We start from the raw sequence: 27,947 nt of genomic DNA on the forward strand, positions 1-27,947 counted from the left end.
CAGCTGCTGCTCAGGAGAAAGAGGAGGCTTTCTACGACGCTACAGAATTACAGTCTTGGAAACCCACAGATGCAGTGCTACCCTGTCCTGTAGGGTCGCTATGAGTCGGAATCCACACGATAGCCGTGAGTTTGGCTTGGTTTTTTGGATACCTGTCCTTAAGATTTAAAACTTGCCCTTACCCTTCACCTTCCCCTCCCCCCCCACCCCTGCCTCCACCCAACTGAATTCACCATCTTTGCTAGAACAAATCAACCTAGAGCAAACTAAGTCTTTGAGTCAAGTCAAGTAAAAGTTCATCAGAGAGTGGCCTACTAAGGAGTAAGCCCATGACTAGCAGTGCTCAAGGGCCCACATGCTATGAAGATCCCGAGACTGTGCACAAAGGAAGAAGCAGCCTCGGTGCTGGAGCAGGGAAGGAACTTGATGAAAGAACTCAAGTTCAATCCACATCACCCTTGAGCCTCTTCAGTGAGCGTGGTCCCTGTCTTCAAGCCTATAACTTAGAGGGGTGGGGGTTAGTCTGGGTTGACTAGAGAAACAAGTCCCGAGAGACTCATATATGAATAAGAGAGAGTTTTATAGAAAGGGTAATTGTACATTAAGAAAGCATCCCAATCCACTCCAGTCCAAGCCCATAAGTCCAATATTAGCCCATATGTCTGATACCAATCTATAAAGTCCTCTTCAGACTTGTCAAACACATGTAATGACACCGAATGCAGGATGATCACAGGCCAGTGGGTAGAAAGTCTTTGGATCCAGTGGCATTGTAAGCATCTCAGCGCTGGCAGGGGTCTCTACGTGGCTTCTCCAGTTCCTTAGGGCATGGGGTCTATCATCTTAGTATCATGTGTCTTGTCAGGTCCTGTCAGTAGAGCATCGTCTCAGGGAGTGAACAGAGAGAGCGGTGGTGTCTCCTGCCTCCAAGGAGGAAAATCAGGATTTCCCAGAATTCTCAAGAGAAGGCCATGACCACACAGAGGCCTTATAGGCGATGGTCTGATTGACAGAGCAGACTCCACACCTTTACTCTTAATCCTCTCAAGTCCCAAATTGACACCAGATTATGTAACTACCACAGGTGCATTTAAGTAGTGCTGAAGAACATTTACTCTAATTGGTTGTATTTGAAATCTTGAGCCAGAATCCAGAAGAGTGATAACTCTTATTTATTAAGCACATCCCATATGCCGGGCTCTGTGCTAACACTTTTGTGTAGGTTTTCTCATGGCATTCTTTCAACACCTCCCTAAGAGAGGGGTTAGTACTCACCTTCTACAGAGGATGGAACGGAGGCACTTGGAGTTGAAAGACTTGCTCAGGACCACCTAGCCAGTGACTATTTAAGCTTGATTGAATCACAGCTTACCTGACTACCAAGCCAATGTTCTGTATTACAACATTTCAGAGAAAGTTTATAATAATATACACAAACTGCTCAGCAAGTAGTGAGCACAGTAAATGTTTGCTAGTTATTAATATTGTTAATAAGAAGTCAGTCTTCTGGAGCCGGGGGAGAGAGGTTGGGTATAATACCAGCGGAAAGGGGGCGGTAAGCGGAAATCTAAAGTGAGCCCATCGCTGACATTTAGTCATGAGGGCCAGCAGTGACTGAGGTGGCTCCGGGGTAGGAATTCATCTGAAGAGAAGAGAGCCAGGCAGCCAAGCCTTGTCAATCAGCACAGCCTTAGCTCTTAGAGGGAGGGTCCGCTTCTGAATTTAGGGTGGTGTCTGTTCTCAGGAGCGCCTCCCAACCCAACCATAAGGCTTCGTGTCTGTGGCTCATGAAGAAGGTGAGGTCAGGCTACAATTAAAAACTCTAAAGCCGGCCTCACTTAAAACTTGGTAAGACACTGAATCATAAGTGTCATTACTCTGCATGTAGATGGAGGGCCTGTTGCACTGAGAGCACTCCAGTGCCATTTGGGACTTGAGAACTTGCACCCATAGTGGGGCATAGTCAACAAGGTTCTACAGGACATGTGGCGTCCCGAAGGCAAGGCTGCATCTGGTGAAAGCCGCAGTGGTGTCTAGTAAGAGGTGCAAGAGATGCTATCATGGGGTGCTGACCGGTGAAGATCATCTGTAAGACACTTCCTAGGGGATCCTAGAGGGGCCTGGGAGGAGGAAGTGCTTTGTAGAAGTTTGTAATCTGGTGAGACAAGGGTCAAGAAAGGACTAGCTGCAGTCAGAAAGCTGCGGTCAGGGGCTGGGGCAGCCCAGCAGAGGATATGCTGATAAGAAGCCTGACCACTGAGGAGACGAAAGAAGAGAGACTCGGAAATCGTTTAGGTTCCCAGCCTCAGCTTCAAGGCACCAAAGACTGTAACGCTACTGAAAACATGGCATAAAGTGTGGTGATGAGTCCTATTTTCTGCAACCGGAGGTTCTTTTATTCAATCATTCACTCACCAAAAGTTTACAGAGTGGCGTTCCCATGCTGGGCACTGGTCTACGTGGTTGGACACAACACAGAGCAAAGCAGATTCCTGCTCTTGTAGAATTTAGAGCAAATAAGTAAGCAAACCAATAAATATCTGGGTTGGAGAAATGTAAAGAGAACGAGAAGTCAGGCTTGCTGTATCAATTTGGGAGTCGGTTTGGGATACTAGCCTACCCAAAGGAGCTTATGGAACTATGGGTTTCAGGGCCCCATCCCTGGAAATTTGGGTTCTTAGGGTGTGCCGTGGCCCAGGAATCTGCATTTTCAACAAAACCTCCCAGGTGATATTCCTGGGCACAGCCGAAATCTACTGTTCCTGATCCTAGGTCAACCCACACAAGGGTCCAATCTTTGTAATGAGCGCTTGGAGCTGGGGATGGTCAGACTGTCTAACGTGTAATCCACTACACCATTGGGTCTCCTTCCCACCCCCGTAAAAGTGGAAAAAAGCATGTCTCCATGCCTCTCAAAACATACTTAGTAAGACAACAAACTCGTCCTTGTCTGACTAGTCTGCTCTGTCGGATGCTGGAGTTTTTATCCTGAAAGCACTGTAAGGAATAAGACAACAAAACGTTGATTCAAACGCACAGTAACCCTTACAGGACAGAGTAGAACTCTCCCCATAGGGTTTCCAAGGCTGCAAATCCTTCTGGAAACAGGCTGCCTCGTCTTTCTCCCACAGAGTGGGCTGGTGGGTTCAACCAGTTAGCATCGTGGCGTGGAATTCATACCCTGTGATATCAAGCTGGCACCAACGCACAGTACTTTCTTCCGGCTAGACCTCTTTGTGCAACTGCTTGTGTACCTTGCACTCCTCCCTTTCCCAATTAGCCACGCTGCCCTGGGCCACGGCACCCTTGGTTACAACCACGGCACCCTTGGTTACAACCACAAAGGCAATCCCTCTTCAGTTTCAAGGGAACCACTGTTCATGCCTGTGCTCTCTTGGACCACAGCTCTGAACCAGAAAAGAATGGCATCTGGTTTTCTATAGCGCTTTGCACATTCCAGGCCTCTCACATCATGTCACCAAGAGAGCTCTGCAGGCAAACAGCACCCATTCCTCCCTGACAACTGGCGTTGAGGTCACTTTATCAAGAGAAGCAATGCCTTCCGTCTATGACTGCTTTGCCTGAGACTTGCCTGGGTTAGCACTGAGGGTCCTGTGTCCCAGGACACCCTCGGTTCAGGGCCAACTGTGGCTGTTGGCCACCTTATGACGAATAATAAGAGTTGTTTAGCTGCAAACTGGCTAGTTGCCAACAGCTGACAAATCACCGAGCCAACCCATCATGGGAACATTTAACCCCAGGGCCAGAGCTTCAGCCTAAATAACAATTAGCGTTTATGAGCTGATCAAGGACAGGAGCATGGTTTAGCCTCTGATTTTGAGTACTTGTTCTACAAATTGGTTCAAATTCACACATTTTATTGGGATGCGCTTCCCTCTTCAGCCCTGCCAAATCCCATGGAATCATGGTGATGATAGAAGTAAAGGGTTCCCTTTCCAGTTCAGCTGCTCCCTGCTCTTGCTTGGTCCTCATCTACCAGATATATTGATTTCTTCCTTCTGTCATTCTTTGAACACAAAAGAAAGGCCACTCCAGCCCAGGCCTCATGCGATGAACTCCGATCACCTCAATATTGACGCTGAAGCTGTTCCTGCAGTCTCACAGTCATTCTGCAGCACACACACACACACACACACACACACACAGAGCTCTGAGATGGTGTCTCTAAATTAGCATCAATATCTAATTCTCACAGGTTGCAAAGAAACTGTCTTTGAAGATGAACGAGGTTGACTTCTACGAGCCATTTATGGACGAGCCCATTGTCATTCCCGACAAACCTTACACTGAAGAGGAGCTCGTGGAGTTCGTGAAAGAGCATCAAAGGTGCTGACGTGACGCGCATGGCTTAGCGGTGACTGGGGCTTGGGGAATGTAGGCGATTCTCTCAGTCCTAATGTGGCAAGCTCACCAAGAGCTGCAGTCTGGAGTTCGCATCACAGCAGAATTGAGGTCAACAGTAGGTCTTTTTGTTCAGTGATAACCCGACCATGAAGGTTACTAAATTTTCTGACCTTTTGCTTGCAGCCATGGTTAAAACGCTTTACCCCAGTCAACAAATCCCATCAAAGTTATAGCCAGATAGAGGTAGATTCTGCAATCCTAATGTTAACGGTTTAGTAAAAGCCTCCTATGCCAAATGCCATATAAAGTGTTTTATCTAAGCTTTCGTTTTACTGGGTCATTGTTATGATCAGTCTCAGAAACTCACAGGGGGCCGTTCTACTGTACGCCAGGGTCGATATCAACTCCACGGCAGTGACTTTGAGTGCTATGGTTGCTATCCTACTGCTCCAATACCGAAGCCACTAAGAAGGCCCTGCTCTCCTTAGAAATATGTCACACTCCACATTTCTTGTCCCCTTTGAGTTTGTTTTGGTTTTATTATTATCCCAATTTTATCGATTAAGGAATTAGTCTCAGAGAAGTTAAGTCACTTCTCCAAAGACAAACATTCTCTACCGAGAACTTCCTAAAGGAAAGGGAGTATTTGAAACCACTTAGAGCAGCTCTAAGGAATGGAGCGAATCTCTGGGGACGGCCCTAATGATGCACTTCTGACGTTTGGGGGCAGAAGCACCAAATCACCAAGGCTCCCCTATCTCCGTAGTCTCCACATTGTAGACCTGCTCTGGACTCTTGGGAGTGTACTTGTAAGGAAGGAAATGGCATTTGGCCCCCAAAGCGAGTTTCGTTGTATAGCCTCCTACCCATTGTTTGTTATAACTTTATAATCCTTGGCCTATGAAAGTATTCAAGGATGGAAGGCCATAGGCTGGCATGGTTGCTGGCACAGGTCTTTGTGTGAGAAATAGGGTACAGCACCTTCACCTCCTTTGGGGAGAAGTGGTTCCAAACAATCCATGTTCCTGGAAACAAAGCACTGTCTCATTTTTCACCATGTTCCCATGCACTCAGGCTGCACAGGCTGCCATGTGGTGGTGCCTGCTAAAGAAAGTTCTCTTTTTTATTTGCAGACCTACTCTGCGTCGCCTGCGCCCAGAGGACATGTTCGAAACATGGGTAAGGAGATAGCAAACTCTTTCTGCTGTAGGGAGGTGCGTGTGTTCCCCAGGAGAGGTGCCCTTTGGACTAAGTCCTATGTTCAAATAAGTCTTATTGTCGGGGCGAATGTTGGAATGGTACAGTCGTTGAAACATGGTTAGCATCATACTCAATTACAAGCCAGTTAGCCATGGTGTCAGCTTAAGCCTCTTTGATACTACCCACAAACAAAATTATTCTGTTCCTGAGGTCATTTTCCAAAGTGACTACCGGCTTCCACTCACTGACCACCAGTGACCCAAGGCCACAAAGTAGAAGGAGCTCCGAGTGTGAACTCTTAGAGATCTGAGCTCTAATCTGAAATCTGCTACTTTGTCAGCTCTGTGTCCTGTAGTAAGAATATGGTATGAGCTTTAATATCCCCACCCGAAACTTGGGCTTTTCAAAGAGCTCAAGCATTTGGTCACTTAGTGGCTGTGCACGGGCTGATAGTCAAGAGTCAGTAGTTTGAAAGCATCAGCCATTCCATGCGAGAAAGATGAGGCTTTCTACTCCTGTAAAGAGTTACAGTCTCAGAAATCCAGAGGGGCAGTTCTACCCTGTCCTATAGAGTTGCTATGAGTCAGCATTGACTCGACTTTGAATTTGGTTTAGGTTTGGAATGCATTGGGGGGGGGGGTGATCAATTAATGAATGGTAGCTGTTTCAAGAATATCAACTCAAGGCCCTGAGTGTGGGCTTCTAGTTCTATGTCACTAAACAGTATGTCCAGAGAGTCCAATGCTCTTAGAAAGAAGGCCTTAAAGATAACTCACTATACCCTCACTCCACCTCACACACACTTCATACAAAATCGCGTAATCACTGACAATATAAATCTGTGGGGGATTTTCCAAAGCATTCCATTCAACCTTCTGCTTGGACTTTTCAATCCCTCTAGCAAGCAATCTAGAACAAGTAGTGTTTTCATCCCATTTTATAGATGGGGAAACACTATCGTATAACAGACCAGACCCAATGCCTTTGAGTCAACTCTGTTTCATAGAGACCCTACACTGTAAAGCTTTATGGAGGCGGATAGCCTCATCTTTCTCTCATAGAGGGGCTGGTGGATTTGAACTGCTGACCTTGGGGTTGGCAGCCCAATACTGACCTGACAGTTCCATTAAGGCTCCTTGACTATCATGTGAACTAAGTTCATTACTCCAGAATGCAAGCACTTCTTTGGGGGACTTAAATTAAGGCCACTTGGCACTAAAGCTCATGTTCTTTATGCCTATATTGGGTCATGTTGCTGCAGGGCACCACTTGGAGGGGGTGGGGTAGGAGCAAAAGGGACTGGCAGAGAAGCATTCTTTAACTCAGTGTGAAGTGAGGCGTGCTAGGATACATGGAGTACCTGGATTCTTGCTGTGTTCTTGGCATGTAACTTAGTTGGAGGTCTGAAGGCAGGACAAACATCTCACAAGACCCTGCAGAACAAATCATTCAAACTAGAGAAAGAAACGATTTGACAATCATCCAGCATAATATAAACATACTTTCTTCACATTTAAACCATTTAAAAAATGCAAAGCTTGAAGAGCTAGTCTTAGATTTTAAGCAATAATTTCTTAAAGGTTATAACAGTGCTTTAAAAATAATACCCCCCCAAAATAATACTCCCTTTCACTTTTTTCTTTTTTTAAAAACCTTTTTAATGATTTAAAACGTTACAGAGTAAATTGGTTTTCCATTCAACAATTTATACATTGATTGCAGTCCCCGAGATGTACCAGCCTTCTTCCCACTTCCGCCCTCCCTGAGTTTTTATACTATTCATCCTTCTTTCCTGGTCCTTCTTGCTTTCAACAGTTTTTATCCATAAGCAAATGCTGTCCTTTTGATTTAGTAAGATTGATTCTTCCAAGGAGTGTATTCCTCTCAGATGTTATTCTCCCCTCCGAGTCGGTATATTGTGCTGAAAGCCGAGTCGGAGGAGTGAGTACAGGTCCAAGAGTGAAGAGTCGCTAAAGGCCATACATAATCTGGGGATTCCAAGCCTCCTTCAGACCAGTAAGCCTGACCTATTTCATGATTTGGGGGTTTGTTCCACTTTCTTCTCCCACTCGACTCAGGACCCTTCTGTGATCCATCTACTTCTTCTGGTCTCAGGGTTGTGGAGGCGGAGCTTCGCTGTGGTCAATTCATCCTCTGGATTAATTGTTCTTTAGTCTTATTTTATGGATAATAAATTCTTATCTTATTTATTCTGTGCTGTCTCCAGGGGGTAACAAAGAGCATGCAGGTGGGGCAGGTACAACTGTCATCTGGGTGGGCGCTGTACTGCTTGGTACAGCTGTGATCCAGAAACACCAGGTTCAGCTCGCTTTCGGGCACTGAAAGCTGGAAGAGCAATGAGGTACCATGCACCCTCTGGAAGTCTGGAAGGCCCTCTCCCCACTACGGTGGGCCATGTCAGTAGAGGGACAGCAATGTAGAACATGGGTCCCCATATGGTAAGTCACAATTGTCTGTTCCCACACTTGGCCCAGGCCAAACTCTAGCACCTCACCTCTTCCTTTGTTTTGAAAGCTTTGTTACACTAATGCCAATGAAAGGTTTTCTTTTCTTTTTTTTTTTTCTGAAAGGTTTTTTTTTTTTTTTTTAACATTTTATTAGGGGCTCATACAACTGTTATCCCAATCCATACACACATCAATTGTGTAAAGCGCATTTGTACATCGTTTCTCAAAACATTTTCTCTCCATTTAAACCCCCAACATTAGGTCCTCATTTTCCCCCTCCCTCCCCGCTCCCTCCTCCCTCATGAGCCCTTGATAGTTTATAAATGGGTATTTTGTCATATCTTGCCCTGTCCGATGTCTCCCTTCATCCACTTTTCGGTTGTCTGTCCCCCAGGGAGGAGGTCACACACAGTTCCATGTAATCGGTTCCCTCCTTCCTACCCATTCTCCCTTTACCCTCCCTGTTTTGCCACTCACACCACTGGTCCTATAGGGCTCATCCACCCTGGATTCCCTGGATTTTCAGTTCCTATCTGTACCAGTGTACCTCCTCTGGTCTAGCCAGACTTGCAAGATCGAATTCGAGTCATGGTAGTGGGAGCGGGGAGGAAACATTTAGGAACTAGAGGAAAGTTGTATTTTTCATCGTTGCTACATCACACCCTGACTGGCTCATCTCCTCCCCGAGACCCCTCATGCAAGGGGATCTCCAGTGGCCTACTAATGGGCTTTGGATCTCCACTCCGCTTGAAAGGTTTTCTTGTTGAGAATTTTCTCATGTTTAACGTGCCCTGACTTCCACATATCAGATTATCCACATTTAACTCATGCAAAGGGCTTCTTTCCTTTGTGAAATCTCTGATGTGCCTAAGGCATCACTTCTGGCTGGAAGCTTTACCACACTCACCACATGAAAGGTTTTTCTCCAGTGTGAATTCAGAGATGCGTTTTGAGATGTGCTTTCTGAATGAAGCCTTTGCCACATTCACCACATACACGGGGTTTCTCTCGCTCCAGGATGAGTTCGCTGATGAACAATGAGCTTATTCTTCCTGAGAAAGGCTTTTCCACATTCACTACATACACGGAGTTTCTCTTGCGTCTGAGTTCGCTGATGCTCAGTGAGCTCATTCTTGCAGATACCTTTCACTTTTTTCTACGTTGAAAGAATGTCAGACTTAGAAAAACAGTACAAATCATTTCATTGTTTGTAATGAATGGTCACATGCAATGAAGACATCACTATATCTTTACCCAGATGTCTCCACGTGATGTTCGCTATTCGACCTTTGCTGGTTGGCGCTCCGGCCCCCCTATATATACTATATATAGATGTATGTATATCTTTCCCCCTCAACTGTTTGAGAGCAAGTAGCGGACATAATTCCACTTTAACCCTAAGGGTTGTTATTGTTGTGAGGGACATGGAGTCAGTTCCTTCACATAGCGGCCTGTGCTGAACAGTGAGACATGGCCGGTCCAGAGCCATCCTCAATGGCTGTTATGCTTGAGTCCCTGGCTGCAGTCACTGTACCAATTCATCTCCTGCCGGGTCTTCCTCATTACCCTGTCCCTCTGCTATAGCAAGCGTGATGTCCCTCTCCAGGGATGGGTCTCTCTTGGTACGATGTCCCCAGGAAGGGAGACAAACCTCACCATCCTCACTGCTAAGGCGCAGAACGTTTTGTTCATTCTCGTATCAGTCCACTCACTATTCCTCACCCACACCATGATTCATGGCATCACTTCTCCCGTCTTCCTGATTCATTACCCACTTTTCGTGTACATAAGAAGGGTTTGGAACCACCATGGCTTGGGCCAGGCACACATGAGTCCTTAAAAGCGACATCTTCGCTTCATAACATGTTTAAGAAGTCTTTTGCACACGTTCCCAATGCAATTGTCTTCCTCCCATCCTGATGCCACATTCGTCATGTAGTCCAGTTTCTCAGCTAATGTGCTCAGCATGCAGACTGAACACACATGGTGGAAGGATACACCCCTGACACACACCTTTCCTGCTCTCCAACCCCACAGTAGCCTCTGGTTCTGCTCAGGTGGACTGCCCCTGATTCCATGCACAGATGCCAAATGACAGCAAGTAAGTGTTCCAGAATTCCCAGGCTTAACAATTTTAGCCAATGTCTTGGATTAGTCCATAGAACAGAGGTAAACTCGTGCCTGGCGTTTTTTTGGCTTTGAGATCAGACACATCTGACATCAGCAATGTTATCTCTTGCTCCATGTCCTCTTCTGAATCTGGCTGGAATTTTTGGCAGATCCCTGGTGATGCACTATTACCACCATTTTAGAATAATCAGCAACAAAGTTTTCCTTGAATGTGATATTAATGAGATTGTTACATAATTTCCACATTCTATTGGAATAGCTTTTTCTTTGTTTTGGGCATAAATATGAATCTCTTACAGATAGTTATATTCCACATCTTGGCATGGATGATGGAGCACTTTCAATGTCACATCTGTTTGTTGAAACATCTCAGTTGATAGTCTGTTAATTTCTGGCGACTTGGTTTGCTTTTTTGTTTGATTTTGCCAATGCCTTCAGTGCAACTTGGACTTCTTACAGTATCATTAGCTCTTGATTTTACACTACCTCCTGAAATACTGAGTATCAATCAGTTCCTATGGGTACAGGGACTCTGTGTATTCCTTCCATCTTTGGGGGTTTCCAGTGTCATTCAGTATTCTGCTCACTGAATCCTTTAATGTTGGAATTTGAGGCTTGAACTTTTTATTTGGTTCTGTCAGCTAGAGAAATACCAAGGATGTTCTTTCCTTTTGATTTTCTAACACAGACTTTACATTCCACTGCAATGTTTTGCTTTTCTTTCTAAAGTCGCTCTGAGATCTTCTGTTCAAGCTCTTTTACTTCATCATTTCTTTTTAAAACTTTTTACTGTGAGTTGAGTGAAGGCTTCCATAATGGACCAGTTTTCCATGCAACAATTCATACACATTTTGTTTCATCTTATTGATTGTAATCCCCACAACGTAACATCACGATTCTCTTCCTTCCCTGTGCTTCCTGTTTCCATTTCTCCTTTTTATAGAAAATCATTTTATTGGGGGCTCTTACAGCTCTTATCACAAGCCATCCATCCACTCTGTCAAGCACTTTTGTACATATGTTGCCATCATCGTTTTCAAAATATTTTCTTTCTACTTGAGCTCTTGGTGTCAGCTCCTCATTTCCCCCTCTCTCTCTTCCCCACCCTCCCTCCTTCATGAGCCCTGGATAAATTATAAATCATTATTATTTTCATATCTTACATTGCCCACTGTATTCCTTAACCCACTTTTCTGTTGCTCATCCCCCTAGGGGAGGATGTTTTATGACAATTATTGTGATTGGTTCCTCCTTTCTCCCACCCACCTTCCCCCTAACTTCATGGTATCACTGCTCCCACTACTGTTCCTGAGGGTTTTATCTGTCCTGGATTCTGTGTTTTGAAAGCTCTTATCTGTGCCAGTGTACACGCTCTGGTCTAGCCGGATTTGTAAGGTAGAACTGGAATCAAGATAGTGGCAGGGGTGGGGGCAGGGGGGTAGGGAGAAGGAAGCATTAAAGAACTAGAGAAATGTTTGTGTTTCATTGGTGTTATATTGCACCTGGCTGACTCATCCCTTTCTTGTGGCCCTTCTGTGAGGGATGTCCAATTGTCTACAGGTGTGCTTTGGTTCTCCACTCTGACCCACCTCATTCACATCTGATGCCTGATACCTGATCCCGTTGACACCTCGTGATCACACAGGCTGGTGTGCTTCGTCCATGAGGGCTTTGTTGCTTCCCTGCTAGATGGCCACTTGTTTAACTTCAAGCCTTTAAGATCCCAGACACTACATCTTGTAATAGCGGGGCACCATCAGCTTTCTTCGCCACATTTGCTTATGCACCCATTTTATCTTCAGCAGTCGTTTCGAGCAGGTGAGCATCACAGAATGCTGGGTTATTAGAACAAAGTGTTCTTGCATTGAGGAAGGACATGAGTAGAGGCCCAATGCATTTTTGACAACTTTCAGTTTTCCTAGATTCATATTTTGTTCCATGTTCCAATGGTTAGTGGACGAATGCGGCCCATTTTTTCTTCTTCTTCTGAGTTGAACCTCATGCACGAATGAGGATCTTGAGAGTTGTTCCATCAAAAGCATCATTATGGCCTGTTCTACTTTGAGGAGGCAGTGCTGCCCTAGTCGCATTTTGAGTAACTTCCAACCAGAGGGGCTCATCTTCCAGCACTATAGCAGACAGTGTTCTGCTATGCATCAGGCTTCCATTGAGAGTCTTTGTAGAAGTAGATCATCAGGTCCTTCGTCCTAAACATTACCCTGAAATGCTTCAATATGAGTCCAGAAAGGACTTTCTCTTATAAAAGCACAGTACAGGTATCAGGAAATTAACACAGATACAATTCTACTACCTAGTCTGTTGGCTTTATTCAAATTTGTCAGTGTCCCACTAATGCTCTCTAAATTAGGATAGCCCTCATACTCCCTCCCACCCCCAAGCCTTGAGCCCAATCAGGATCTTACAGTTGCATTTCATTGCTCAGTGTCTTTCCTCTCCTTTAGTCTGGAACCAGTTCATGGCCTCCATTTCCCTTCCAGGACACCTTTCTTCCATAACATTTTAAACTGAGAGTAATTATAGTTGTTCTGCTCTGCCACGCCCTTATCCTTGGCTCTGTTGGTATTTTTCCCTTCTTAAGGGACAACTCCCCAGGACGGATGATCCCTTCAGGACCAATGGTGAGAGTGCCGATACCAGGAGGGTGGAGGGAGGGTGGAGTAGAAAGGGGGAACCAATTACAGGGATCTACATGTAGCCTTCTCCCTGGAGGATAGACAACAGAAAAGTGAGGGAAGGGAGATGTGAGACAGTGTAAGATATGACAAAATAATAATTTATAAAGTATCAAGGGTTCATGAGAGATGGGGGAGCAGTGAGGGAGGGGGAAAATGAGGAGCTGATGCCAGGGGCTTAAGTAGAAAGCAAATGTTTTGAGAATGATGAGGGCAATGGATGTACAAATGTGCTTTACACAATGATGTATGTATGGGTTGTGATAAGAGTTGTATGAGCCCCTAATAAAATGATTAAAAATAAATAAATTTTTAAAAAGCAAAAGAGAGAGAGAGAGAACTCCCAAGTGTCTGGGTGAGAGTAGTAGCTGCAAGTTGGACTGTGACCCCCAAGGTCAGCGGTTTGAAATCAACAGCCACTCTGCAGGAGAAGAAGGGGGGCTTTCAACTCCTGCAAACAGCTAGTTCGTCTTAGAAGCCCAATGGGGTAGTTCCACTCTGCCCTAAAGGGTTACTATGAGTCAGAATCGACTCGATGGCGGTTGACTTCTTTTGTTCACTGGAAGGGAGATAATAAAACGTTGTGGACCCATTTGCCCAGGGTTTTCTCGCTGATACAGCAGGTTTGACAGCTGCAAAGTCTGCATCCAGCTTCTTGCCCATCCCCAGACACGACTCAGTGCCCCTCACCATGCTCCAGAAATGGTCCCTCTGGTCTACTCTGGGCCCATGCTGCCGATTACTGTGAACACAGTCAACGCAGAAGCTCAATGTCAGGCCTTATTAGAACTTACCCTCTGCTTTCTCTTTCACTCCCTGAAGAAGATGTTTCCACTTTCCTCTGTTATATAAAACAACAGAGAGGGCTGATCTCTTTCCTATTAGGACACGGTTGAGGAAGGGAATGAATTTAACTAAGGAGAGAAAAAGATAATTGGAATGGTATATACCTTCCTAACACCGGATTCTGGGATAGGCACATGACTCCCCAAGAGATCTAATCAGGCCTGATGAGCCCCCAAGTCCAAGTGTGCAAGCCTCCCGCATGGGAGAGAAGATGGAACAGGGCCTCTGGGTCCTCTCCAAAGCCTTCAGACGCAGCAGCAGGACTCAGTCCTCTGTGAGCCACTCCCCGGCATGAGGAGTGCTCACTGGTGCTGCCAGCACAGGTGTCAAGGCCTCACCAGTAAAGGCACTTAACTCTATCTGCATCCACGTCCAGACATGGCCAAATATTTACGTAAGATAGGAAGGCAGCTAGGGCTCAAAGAACTATTTGCCTTTCTTAATGCCCAGTCATGCTCTTTCTTAAGGCACCACACCATAGAAAACGGCAAAGACAATGCCTAGTCAGATTAGCCATGTGACATAGTGAACAGCTCCCTGCCCCCACCAGACTATTCAAAGAATGTAAAAGTGGGGCAGACAATCCAGGCCCAGTCCTGACCTTTCATTCCCCTTGGGGGCTCCTTTCTCCAAACCACTTCTCCCTCCCAGAAAGCAGTCAGCCGGGGCCTAGGCAGAGCCACAGAGGGTGGGAGTCAGCAATTCCAGGCCTAAAAGAATCCCCTGACTGTTATAACAGCAAACTCTTCCATAGGACCGGCGGGCCAGAGGCACACAGGCTTGCAGGGACTCTTTCTTTGTCCTCTCCAGTCGTGCTCACCATTCTAACTGCGGCTCTTCCTTCGGGCTCGCTTGTCCACCTCAGCATTCCACGAGGCCGGCAAGGAGCAGAGTACCATGTGCACCAGTGGCCACGCTCAGAGCTGGATCCCTGGGATGCTGCGCTTCTCCTTTGTGTTCTTGAACTTCTCCACTTTTCTTCAATGAATGTGCAAGTTGCTGGTCATCACGTGGTGTCTATGAAACCCCAATAAGCATTAATAATTAATAGGTAGGAGACCTGGTGGTGCAGTGGGCTACTCATTGGGCTATGGCCCACACGTTCAGCAGTTCAAAATCACCAGTCTCTTAGTGGTAGAAAGACAAGGCTTTCTGATCCTTTAGACAGATTCTGTCTCAGAACCCCACAGGGGCAAGTCTACTCTGTCCAATTGGGTTGCTCTGAGGCAACATTGACCCGATGGCAGAGAGTTGAACTGAGAGTCGACTACATCATGCTAAGCGTAATTCTAAACAGGAATGTCGCTGCTCTGTCCTTAGAAGTTTGGGGCTGAGTAAAGAAAGCAACTTGAAACCAAATGAAAGCATCCCCGAGTCTAGTACGTGCCTCACTGTGACTGACGGTTGTGCGAAGGGCTTGGCGACTCCAGGAGCTATGCCCGATTGACTCCGCAATCACCAGGGTTTGAGAGTTAGTGCTTGGTCACTTGGCATATAGACCTTTAGAGTACATTTCAACTGAAGTCAGAGCCACTGAGCCAGCATGCAACACCTTCTGCATACCGCGCCGAGCGAGAGTGGCAATTGCTGCTGTTGGTGAGGAAGGAGCCCTGGTGGTGTAGTGGGCTGCAAGGTCAGCTGTTGGAAACTCCCGGCCACTCCTCGGATGATAAACGGGGCTCTGTAAAGAGCCTACTCCTATAAAGAGTTGCCGTCTCGGAAACCCACAGAGTCAGACCACCCTGTCCTATCGGGGTGCCCTGAGTCAATGTCAATGGCAGTGGCTGCGGGTGAAGAAGAATGAACCTGAGTTTGGGGCCAGATAGAGTTGGTTTGATGGCCAGCTTTGACCCTTACTAACTCTGTGGCCTTGATTAGTCCCTTCCATGTTTTCAGCAATAAATGGAAATAAGACTCCTTTCAGATTTTGAGATCATGTGTTTACAAAGCACTTAGGTCTTGGGAGGCAATTATTATCATCACTGTACTTTGAAGGTGCAATCCCGTCCCTCAGAGAACTTACCTTTAGTTGAGACGGCAAGAATCATGCAGCCCACCAGGTCATTTCCAAAGTAAGGTGCGCTGAAGACCGCATGGGTGATCTGTGGAGTTCAGAGAGCCCCCTGGGGCTCAGTCCGGTGGCCCTCAGCTCGGCTCTTCCTTACCTGAGGTCCTTGCATTCTGACGGAGTGGCCTCCACTTGGGGGCTGGCCCGTGAACTCTTGTTCCTTGCATTTCCTACCTGAAAATATATGGTGCCCAACAAGCGCCGGTTTCTTAGCGGGTCGTCAGTAAATATTTGTGGGTTGGATCATCCAGACACACAAAGAGAGAGACTCTTTCCCTGGGGTACACACACTCTCTCTCTCTCCACACTGGGGTTATTGCAGCCCTACAGAGTGACAGACTCAGAAAACAAATATGGATTCTTTATTCTGAAACCAATTTCCAAATGTGTCCTAGACGTGCGCACACCGGAATGAAGCCTGCTTTGCAGAGTTAGCACGGCTCACTTCCAACTGATGGCAGGAGACAGACACAGGGCAGCCTAATGAGAACTGATCGGAAGGGTCTGTCTGGAGATAATAGCAAATGTAAAACAGTGGGGCCTCCAACGCCCCTTCTGTTTGCAGCCTGATCTGCGTAATAAACCGGCCGCTGGCGCACACACACTCCCATATGTATGTAAAATCCAATTTCCCAGAGACTGACAAAGGCGATGCCCACGCTCCTGTTTTTAATAATAATATTTCCCATTTAATCTCTCTTAGAATTTTTGGAGGTCTTGTCCTTTCCAAACTCAAAGGCTAAAAAAAGAAATTAGCATTTAGATAGAATTGCACCAGCATTAAAATCAATTGAAATGGAAACTGGGACCATGGGAGGCTGAGCCTGGAGTTTTGTGGGCTTTTTTTTCTGTCTCCATAGGATAGTTGCGGGATGACAGTCACAGTGCTGGGTGAATGAATCCCTCTCCCGTGTCAGCCACAAATCAGTGTTTGCTCAGCTTGTCCCCACTGCCTCTGTCTCACCTTTCGTCCTTCCCAAGTCTCCTGAGGATCGTGGTGCCTGTAACAGTCCCGCCAAGCTCACTGCCACCTTCTCCCCGCAGCATCAGTGCCCTGGAGACACAAAGTGCATGCATCTCCCAGCTGGTCCAGGAGGGAGAAACGGGAAATGCTGCACGCGTGGCCTCATGCGTTCCAAATACTCCTCTAGCCTGGTTTGTCCTGCCCTCCCTCCCTCAATACCCACAGCTGTACCCACTTTCCCCTACCTCACCCCCCAGCTTTCTCCAGGACCATGCTTTAGGCTTGTCCAGGAGCCTCCCACTGGGCAGGAACCCTGGTGGCACAGTGGTTACTCATCGGGCTGCTAACTGCAAGGTTAGCAGTTCAAAATCCCTAGCCACTCTGTAGGAAAAAGATGAGGTTTCCTACTCCTGTAGAGTCTCAGAAGCCTCAGGGGCAGATCCACCCTGACTTTGAGGGCCACTGTGAATCAGTACTGACTTGATGACAATGCCTTTGGTTTTGGTAGGAGCCTCCCACACTCACAGAAATCCCTTACAGACCCACCTGCTTCTACAAGCTTTGGGTCTAAAGGTGGAAGGATGTCAAGCAAACAAGCGTGGCTTCTTTATTCTGAAACCGATTTCCAAATGTGCTCGTGACGGGCATCCAGAGATGAAGCCTGCTAGAGAGAGTGCCATGGAGGTTGCAGCCACAAGCTGTCCCCTGCGTGCCACATGCGCTTGCTGTTGCTGGCTGCCAACCTGGGTGGCTCCCACCAACTATGCCACGAGACTTGCATGCGCTCCCCCACGGATTGCAGAGCCAGACGGCTGTGATCCCGAAGGCTTTCGCTGGCTGGTTTTTGGAAGTTGATCTCCAGGCCTTTCTTCCCATTCCATCTTAATCTGGAAGCTCCACTGAAACCTGAGCCACATCATAGCCACTCGTGAGCCTCCACTGACAGAACGGCGCTAGCTGTGCCTTGGCAGGGACTGGGACACAGTGGGTGCTCCCGTGGGCTCAAAGAGGACAATTGTGAGCATGGTGCAGGACCAGCAGTGTTTCCTCCCATTGTGCATGGGGCCTCTATGAGTCGGAACTGGCTCCACAGCACCTAACAGCAACCGCGGCCACTCCTTCGTGGAAGGCGAGGATTCCATTGCTGAACAACAATGGCACATCGTGCCCCATACCCCAAACCAAACTCACTGCCATCGATCCATTCCAACTCACAGCGGCCCTATAGGACAGGGTAGAACCGCCCTGGTGAGTCTTCAAGACCACAACTCTTTATGGGAGTAGAAAGCCTCATCTTTCTCCCGAGGAACAGTCGGTAGTTTTGACCTTGAGGTTAGCGGCCCAACTCATAGCCCACTCTGCCACCAGGACCCCCAGAGGTTCTGTGTATTCAGCAAGAAGTGGACTTGTAACGGATTCCTGTACGGACAAAACTGACCCCACATCCTAACTTACCCCCAAGATTCCCGTCTGCTGTCCTTCTGGGAATGGTTGCAGGATCAGCCGGCAGCGTTCAGAACCTGGTACCAGGAGAACGTAAAGCCCGGGTCCTTGGGCCAGTGCTGAGCTCCCCAAACGGCTGGATGACACCTGCAGCCCCTGCTCCCTGGCTCCAGGTCTTAGAAGACCCCGAGAAGCCAGACTCAACCTTCTTTCTCCTGCCTTTTCCTGCTGCTTCCCTGGACCCTGCGGCCCGAGGGAGTGGGATCTATGTAGTCCTAACGCCTGACACGCGGTGGTCCTTGTACATTTACCTTGCAAATCCATTTATCCAAATTCCCCGGCGCAGCTCCATGCACCCCTCAGCCCCCCAGTCACACTCAGCAGCGTTTCCTTCCCCATTATGTGCCTCTGACTCTGTGCCTCGGTGTCCACTCTCCCTGCCACACCGCTCCCCACCCCCACTTTCATTCCACCCTCGCCAGCCGGCCCCGTGCCCATCACCCCACCCTGGCACTCTCCTCCACCTGGGAGGGTAACCTTTGGTTCGTTTCTCCCACAGGAAGACGATCTGAAAGGGATCCACATTGTGGCCTTTGCAGAGAAGAGCGATCCAGGTAGGAAAGCCCCTCCACTCTCTCAGGGGAGCAAGAGCCCACTCCCCCCCCTGTCACCCCTCCCCCTTTCTTCCTATGTGGCCACCGGCTATCGGGCACCCCCTGGTGGTCGCCTGGGAAGCATCTAGTCACTTTCAGTTGGGCAGGACAGCTAAGGGAAAGGAGGTGTGGAAATCACAGCACCTCGAAACAATCCAGTCAGCGGCCCAAACAAGGAAGAAGTGCTGAGTGCTGGCAGGGTGCTCAAGTAACACCCAGCCTTACTGGATGTGCGCGTGTGTGCCTGGGCCCGCAAGCGTGTGAACGGTTTTTTCTAAATTAAAAGGTAATTTGCCGATTTTGTTGTCTTGCCAAACCAAACGCAGTCCTTATCTTAAACTAACAAGTCTACCTTTGGATCCGGAGTCCCTGGGTGGTGCAAATGGTTACACGATAAGCTAGCAACTGCCGGGCTGGAAGGGTGCGTCTGCACAGAGGCTCCTCGAAGGAAAGGCCTGGTGACCGACTTCTGGAACACCAGCCGTTGCGAACCCTTGAGTCAGCGGATAGCGCTCCCCTCGCTCCAACTGGACAGCAACGGAAGCAAAGGAGCCTCTGACGCGGAACATACACAGTTCCAGGGCTCCGGAACCTGAACAGTGGACACCCACCCAACATGACACCCCCAGAAGCAGCTTGTTTCTGAAGCACCCGATGACTGCAGACATGGGCGAGGAACTTTCTTTTCTTTCTGGAACTCAGACGACTTCTTTCTCCTTCTATTCCTTGGCACCATGAGTGGTGACGAAAGCCCCGGGAAAGTGAAGTTTGTCGGTGGACAATGTTGGTCCCCAGAGTGAACATGAAGCCAGGAGGCTCGAGGGTCTCCGGGAAGGTTTAGAGCCATCAGGAGCATCCTTCGTGGTGCCGTGGTTAAAGTGCTTGCATGCCAACCACAGGGTTGGTGGTTTGCCCCCGGCCGTTGCTCTGTACGAGAAAGCCGTGGCAGGCTGCTTTCCTAACAATGGTTCACCCGGGCAACCAGGGGGACAGTTCTGCTGTGTCCGACCGAGTCGCCATGAGCTGGCATCCACCCAGAGGCAGTGGATGGGGTCAAACCAGAATGCAGCCAGAGGAAGCCTGGGACTTCATGCAGGAGGGGTGAGCATCCAGCCACGCTTTGGACCATGAGGTTCCTGGGTTCCAAAACTTTTCAGTGCCCAAGCATGGCAGAGCCACCGCAGGCCGACGGAGCGAGAACCTTCCAGAGTGAGTCTCGGGCGCCGGTCATTTCACAGAGCTCCCAGGCAAGATCTGACTCATCACCAGGTTTGAGAGCCGCTCCCCAATCCCTGCAGAAGGATCTCCTAGGACCTCGGCCTCTGGCTGTTGTCATTGCCGTTAGGTGCCACGGAGTTGGTTTTGCTGCACAGCGACCTTCTGCACAACAGAATGAAGCACTGCGCCAGCCTCGCAGTCGCTCCCGGGCTTGATGGAGCCCATTGTTGCAGCCACTGTGTCAACGAGTCTCCTGGGCAGCCCCTCTGCTTTACCAAATGTGATGTCCTTTACCAAACCTGCCTGGTCTCTCCTGACAACATGGCCAAAGCATGCCAGACGGAATCTCACTATCCTTGCCTCTAAAGAACACTCCGGCTGTACTTCTTCTCTTAGCTAGAGGGAAAGAATCTAGATGACCTCTATTGGACCAGTGAGGAAACTGGGCTCAGAGGAATTAAACACCCTGCCACGAGGACACCGTGGGAGACCATCAGGGAGGGAGAGATGGTCGTGTTCATCATTAGGGTGCTTTGACATAGTCACTGCCATTGAGTGGCACCCAGCTGAGAGCCACCCCACAGGACAGTGTAGAACTGCCTCCTTGGGTTTCCAAGACTTAAAATCCTTTTGGAAACAGACAACCCTTGGAGACACTGCTACGTTCAAACTGCTGACCTCTGTGTCCCCTACTATGTCACCAGGGTGCCTTTAACACACAGTAGGTGCTCAATAAATATCTTTTGAAGGACTAGGTGGCCAGGTTGTTATCTATTGGATGGGTCACGGGCTCAAGACTAAGCCAAACCCTTTACTCTCACACCAGCTTTTTCATTTTTATGTATTTACTTTTTAAGCTGGGAATGTATTATGCAGCTTTCAAAGTTCCTTACAGATTCAAACCCAACATTTTTCTCTTCTATAATTTTTTATTGAGGCATAATTAGATACAATAAAGATCACCCCCTTAAAATGTAGAAGCCAGTGGTTTTTAGGGCATTCAAAAAGGCTACAGCCATCCCTATGAGCTAATTCCAGAGCATTTACATCGCCCCCAAAAGAACCTCCCCACCCACTCCCCATTCCAGCTGCCCCTGACAGCCATTCAGCTACCTTCCATGTTTATGGATTTGCATATTCCACGTGTGACCTTTTGCGGTTGGCTTCCTCCATGTAGCATGTTTTCAAGTTTCATCCGTGCTATAGCATGACTTAGCATAGCAGTCCTTGTATCAAGCCTACATGTATGTTCCACAGGATCTGAGAGCACCCTCTAACCCCCGAGTTTTTTCTTCACCTTTTCCAACATCCACTGATCTTCCAGATGCTTCATGACAGACTTGCAGAGCTGGGGAAACCCCTGAAGGATTCTAGTCTTTGTGAAAAGCTGCTAGTGTGGTTCCAACTGCTTCCCACAAACTGCCCTGGACCGGTGGAGAAAGGAGCAGGGGAGGGCAGTTGCCCATGGGTTACAAGCTATCATCAAACAGAATCGGTCCCTTGTGTTGTGTGAACAGAGGTGAAAATGCCATCCTAGCAGCCTGCTGGCCAGACTCCAGGGGACTTCCTCCCCACCCGCCTGCTGGCCTGCCCCCTTCCAAGATTGTGGGGAGGCCTGTCTGGCCCTCTGGAACAATAGGACAAAGGGGCCTCCTTGAAGCTGCAGGAACCTGTTTGACGGAGATTACTGCCGTAATGAATGGCGCTCCTGAAACTGCTGCCGCCTCCTCCCTGCACAAACATCCCTGGACCTGAAGCGGTGACTTTCCCCAGGAGCCCCAGCGAGGGCTTGCTACCTAGAAGCTTGAACAAAGGTTCTGAAATGGGGGTGGAAAGAGCGGGAGCTGGAAACATTTTTCCCCCGTTGGGGGGGGGGGGGGAGGCTTGCCAGCACAGGGTGGGGAAAGAGAAAATCTTTTCCATGGAAGTGGAAGGCCCTGACTCTAAACCTAGTCAGTCATTTACCAGCCTGGTGGGTAACTTGTGGCGGAGGGCGGCCAGCTGCCTGTGGGAGGAGGGATTGCATTCCTCACAGACAATAATAGTTCCTCCCTCCCTTGGCTCCTGCTGAGTCATGATACACACGGTGCATTGCCTCTTGCCCCAGTCCAACTCCTGCCCGGCCACCAATGCAGGGAGGTCCCTCCCATATTCAGGAAAAGATTGGAGGGCCCCTCCCAGAGAGAGCTGTTTCTGAGAAGCTGTACTGTACGGTACGTATGCAGCTTGACATGACGATCACATTGATTCCCTAAAGCCACTTGGATGCCTACATGATTCCTCTCACCCTATGGGGCATCTTATATTATCATGCTGGTGAAGAATTTTGAAAGTACCATGGACTACAAAGAAAAAGAACACACAGATCTGTCTTGGAAGAAGAACGGCCAGAATGCTCCTTAGACTCAAGGATGGTGAGACTTCAAGGATGGCGGACATACGATCAGGAGAGACCAGTCCTTGTTGAAGGACATCATGCTAAGTAGCGTGGAGGGGCAGTGGAAAGAGGAAGACCCTGGACAAGATGGGTTGACACAGTGGCTGCAACAATGGATTCAAACGTGAGACCCACTGTGAGGATGGCCCAGGACAGGGCAGTGTGAGACTGAACAGGTTTCGCAGGGCCCTCCAGACCCACCATGATGAGGAAGAAAGACCTGATTATTTACTTCTGAAAATCCACCAGTGAAAGCCCATGGGCCACAGTGATCAGATCCACAAGCAACCTGGGTTTCTCTGTTGAAGGCGGGCTCCTTCTGAGTTGGGACTGACTAGCCAGCAACTACCAAGCACCTTGGGGTCGTAACCCGATGTCAAATGGGACACATGCCCAAGTCATTCTCTGTACCCAAACTTAGACTCACAATCAAGCGGACTCCCCGGACCACTACACCCATCATGACCAAGAGGATGCTCCTCACTCCTTGCGGACTAAGGTGACAGAAAGTCCCCAAGAGGAGGGTCCTGTTGTTATGCCCATTTTATACCCGAGGAAGCTGGGGCTCTGAGAGGTTGGCTTGTGGCAGCGGAGTTAAGTCGAGGACTGTCTAGTTTCCTAGCCCAGTCCCTTGCCTGCCAGTCGCTGCTCTGCATTCGTGTACGGCGTAGAGCCACTCTCCCCGACTCCACCCCACTGATCTTTCAGCCCGCCCGCCCTCCTCTCGGCTGTCTCCACCACGCTCCACCTCCAACGAGGCCGGAGCACCAAGACACACACCTGTTCCACGAGTGCTCGTGGTCGCTCTGTTGGTGACATGCACTGCAGAAGCGAGAACTTAGCTTCTGGGTCGTGGGACCTTTCTGCTGGCCCTGTCAGCTGTAGGCTCTGAGCAGGTGCCTCACTGCTGTGGTGAAGGGGTCGGGGGAGCAGGGAAAGTGGAAGGAGGGAGGAGGGAGGTGAGCAGAAAGCAGAGCCACCTGGAAGCCTGGGAGTACAATTAATGGAGAAAAGTCCAACTTCCTCCCCACGGCACACTGACGCTTTCGGACGGTGGAATCTAAGATTGTACAACAGGCTGTCCCAGTGACCTGGGGCCCCACGGTCTCTTTTCTCCTTTGTGCTTCCAACATTCACAGCCAAGAGCTAGTTATCGATTGCTGACAGCTGGGAGGGGGCAGTGTCTCCTCTCGCAGAGAGCCCTTGACCGCAGATCTGTGTTCATCGTCCTCTCCTGCTGTGAGCTTTCTGTGGGGCAGGTAGCTCTGGTTGTGTCCCTTGCTCTCTGCCCTCGCTTGATCTGATGGTGCTTCCTGTCTGCTACTCTTGGGCCCAGAATGTCAGCCTGAGGAAGGGCTCAGTTGACAGGTTTGAAAATGAAAGGCTCTCTTCCCTGCCACCCCCAGATGTGCCTGCATCGGGCTGACATCTTCTTTATAAGGCTTGATGAAAGGCTGGCAAAGCGGTGTTTCTACATGAGCGCGCGCTGGATGGCTATCCTCCAAGGGCACGGTGAATATTAGCGCTAACAAGCGGGAGTGCCAGGCCAGGCTGCCGTGTCTGTGCGTGTGGAACAGAATCAGTGACAGGTCCCGGGGTGAATGGCTCCAAGCCCTATGCCTCCTGAACGGCAGCTGCCCTGGGGTTTAAAGACTCACACAGGAAAGGCTAACCTGAGCTTCCCAGTTTAAATTTGATTTATTCAGGTTAGCGCTTACTAGGTTTCTGCAGGTTAATATTTATCAAGTGCTAAATGTTGTTCCCAACATGTGCCGAGTACCAAAGCCTTTAATTGTCGTAACAACCGGATGGGGTGTGTGCTGCTGCTATCATCAGCATCAGCATCAGCATCAGCATCATCTCCTATGCACAAGGAGGAAGCACAGGCACAGAGCAGCTCAGCGATTTCCCAAACCCAGGCAGTCCAGCTTCAAGTCCAGGCTCCCTAACCTTGACCTTATACTCTTCTCCACACAAAACCATATAGGTTGCTTTCACAGCCTCCCCCGCCCCTCCCGGGATCCAAAGACTAGAAGAAGACAAAGTCAAGGAGGGGATAATGGGGAGGTGTGGTGGAGGGATCAGATGTGAGTGCTGCCTCGGGACCATGGAGCCCACGCAGGGTCTCCTTAGTTTAAAAGGTCACCTCCATCTCACAGGGGGCCTCTGAGACACGACAGTTGGAGGGGACAACTTCGTCATGCAGCCTGAGGCTTCCCTGGGGGCCCAAAGTCAGGTGCCATCGTGCTGCTTTTTGGGAATTCTACATGGACGGGGTGGGCTCTGACCTGAAGATCAGCTGCATCTTTCTGAGAGGGACCCTGCCCTACATTCCATTGTGTCCCCTCACCCGGTCCTAAGCTGTTAAATGGTGTGCCCTTAATATCTACCTGCCTGATGGAAAAAGAAATCATTTCCATCAATGAGCAATGCTAGTCTTGGAAAACATTTAAAGTGAATGAAAACTGGGTAGAGGTAGAGATAGTTTTCTTTTATCAGGATCAGCACAAAGCTAGTTTCTAGGAGATGAAGGTTAAAGATGTCTCAAATGTTTCCTTTGTCCATATTGTTGTTCTACCCAATCTTTTCTAACATCCTCTCCTCTTCCTCCTCCTCCTCTGTCTCCTCCTCCTCTCAGCACTCTTATTTCCATATTGGGGTTCTATGATTCCCTGCAGTGTCTCACAGAACCCAGGAACCATCAAAGAAATGGCTCACGTGGTGCTGGAGGCTAGCAAGGCTGAAGGCTTTTGCTGACTCATGTATTTGCAGTGGCTGATGAACCTCAATCAGCAAGTCAGATGACCGGCTGCTGGCTCACAAGCCCATATAAGCTGGCAAAGCAGGTGAAACAATAGGCTGCTGGCTCAAGAACTAGAGGTCGGATGATGATCAGTCAGATGCAGGATTCAGAACAAGACAGAAAACTTTCCCAGAGGATTTGTGTGTATACTGGACGCAGACCTTACTCTCAGTGACACTCCCTGTAGGAAGTGCAAGGGTGTGCACTGAACAAGGCCAAAGGGTGGTGACTTGAGTCACACCCTCGAGTGAGGCCGTGATGCAAGGTACATCTCATCCTAATCCTCCCTCATTAATGCAATGGACGAGTCACTCCCAAATGGGAACATGATCACAGGCATAACGTAACATATCACACAATGAAGGATGACTACATCATTGTATAAAGGCCAAATCACATCTCCACACAACTGCTAGACCAATGGAAATTATGACCTAGTCAAGCTGCCACAAAACCTCAACCATCACAGGTCCAATGCACCTTATTTATATTCACAGCAAGCTGTCCACTCCCCTTGATAGGCCATAAACACTTTATTTTCATGGTCCCACCCTATCATTGTATAGGAATCGATAAGATTATGGTTCGAAGGACGCCATTCAGTAATTCACTGTATCATAGAGGTAAATGAGGGGGGGGGAAACAAACCCCAGAGGAAATCTTTGCAAACCCTCCTGCCCATGTCTCAGAGTCTTTAGGAATAGTACTAACCAAACAAAAGCGAACAAGATCACAGGAAACAATAGGTTGATTCCGACTCACGGTGACCCTGTAAGACAAAATAGAAGTGCCTCATAGAGTGATGGGAGCAGATTTCCACTTCTTTCTCCTTTGAAACAGCTGGTGGGTTCGAACCTCTGACCTTTTGGTTAGCAGCCATGTGTTTAACCACTTTGCCACAAAGATTCTTTAATATTAATGATAGTAGTAGTGTTTGATTATTGCCAACGAGACTGCGAAGTAAGCCAGGCAGCTAGTTCTCCATTTTCAGACAAGGAAAAGGAGGTGCCAGAGAGGTTCCGTGGTCTGTGCAAGGTCTTTAAACTTCAAACCCAGGATGTCTCCAGACCAAACCACTGATAGAATGGTGCTCCCCACTGCCCAGCTTGACCACACCTGCCATAGCAGGACTGTACTAACAGCAATGCTTCCCGGGTAAGCAGCACCAAATCTCTCAGCACCATAGGGGGTGAAGCCAAGGAGGGCTTCTTGCAGCACCTCTCTGAAATAAGCACACCCAGTTCCCTGAGGATGGGGTCACAAGGCAAGGGCAGGGTGGGCAGCCTTGCTCCTGGCCACCGCCTGGTCTGAGATATCTGTGTCTCTACCGTGCAAGCTTTTGGCTCCTGTTGTAGTGGGGACTGGCCAGGAAGTAGTCCCTTAGGACCTGGGGCCAGCTTGTTCCCAGGCAGGAGCTGGTGAGAACATAGGCAACATGATCTCCAGTTCTCCCTCCCACAGAGATGTGATTCCCAGAGGCCTCTCTTGCTGTGGGAAACCTTTTCCTCGAACGTGCATCCCTCGGCCTTGGTAATGGAGTCTCTGGACTCAAAGTCTTTGAGGCAGAGAAGGAAGCATGGTCCTTAATTTAGGTTAGTCTCTGGGTCTCTAAGTCTCTGAGACGCCATTCAGACCAGCAGTGAGCCAGCCAACCTAGCCCACTGTAGCTGTGGGGAGGAGAGGGCCTGCGAGCATGGCTAGAGTCCAGGGAAGGGGTTCCACCCTGCCTGTTCCACGGGAAGGCAGCAGCCTAGCCTACCCAGCACCGAACCGCATCTAGGGCGGGTTCGTTGGAGAGCACACCCCAGCTTCCTTGATGGTGAACCTTTTGCACTGGGCTTGGGGGACTGCATGCACAAACTCAAATAAGGAAGGTGGCAGCACCATTGGTAGGAATGAGGAGCCCTCTGAAGGAGGAGGGATAGTGGAAATGACACGAGTTGTGAAGTCAGAAGACCGGAGTGGTCCTCCTGGTTCCACCATGTATTACCACATGATGCTAGGCAAGTCATTGATGCTCAAAAAGTGAAAGTCAAACTTGAGTCACTTCCAACCCATAGTGACCCTACAGAACAGAGTAGGGCCACTCTTTCAATGTCAAAGACTGTAAGTCTTTGTGGGATCAGAAAGCCTCATCTTCCTCCTTCATAGCTCCTGGGGGGTTCGAACTATTGACTCTGTGATGAATGCTCAGCACATTACCTACGCTGCCCCCAAGGCTCCCTTTACTTATCCTCTCTGGAATTGTCTAAATGCCAACTCTTTGAAAATGGAGACAATGAAATCTTATTTCCATCTATAGTAGATATGAAGATTCAAAGCAAAGGTATCTGGTGCTCAGTTCAATAAATAAGTGCTCCATACAAGCCCGGAGAGGCACAGTTATAGATTATACATAAAGGACAAACCTGTACCCACAAGGAATACACGTGGGAAACTAACTTCTTATGGAAAAGAAGATTCAGTTGAATGCAATGACTTGCAAGATTCACGACTTGCCTCTTAAATGGGCTTTGCCACCACCCACCTGTCAATTTGTCACGCTGTAGTGGCTCGCATGTGGCTACAATGCTGGAAGCTATGCCACTAGTATTTCAAATACAAGCAGGGTCACTCCCTGTGGACAAAGTTCTTTTTGATTGTTTTAAGAAAGGCCATA

General features: G+C 48.6%; 1 protein-coding gene across 1 annotated transcript in view; it reads left to right on the plus strand.

Moving 5' to 3' along the window:
• Positions 1–27,947, plus strand: part of CASQ2 (calsequestrin 2) — a 78,175-nt gene that overhangs the window by 43,740 nt on the left and 6,488 nt on the right. The window contains exons 6-8 of the mRNA XM_013007783.3: positions 4,217–4,347; positions 5,499–5,544; positions 18,737–18,791. Of these exons, the coding sequence (XP_012863237.1) occupies positions 4,217–4,347; positions 5,499–5,544; positions 18,737–18,791 (232 nt within the window). The remainder of the gene's footprint in view (positions 1–4,216; positions 4,348–5,498; positions 5,545–18,736; positions 18,792–27,947) is intronic.

The sequence above is a fragment of the Echinops telfairi genome, unplaced genomic scaffold (genome assembly GCF_000313985.2).
Source record: "Echinops telfairi isolate 266 unplaced genomic scaffold, ASM31398v2 ScPeMD7_7466;HRSCAF=8504, whole genome shotgun sequence".
Classification (NCBI taxonomy): domain Eukaryota; kingdom Metazoa; phylum Chordata; class Mammalia; order Afrosoricida; family Tenrecidae; genus Echinops; species Echinops telfairi.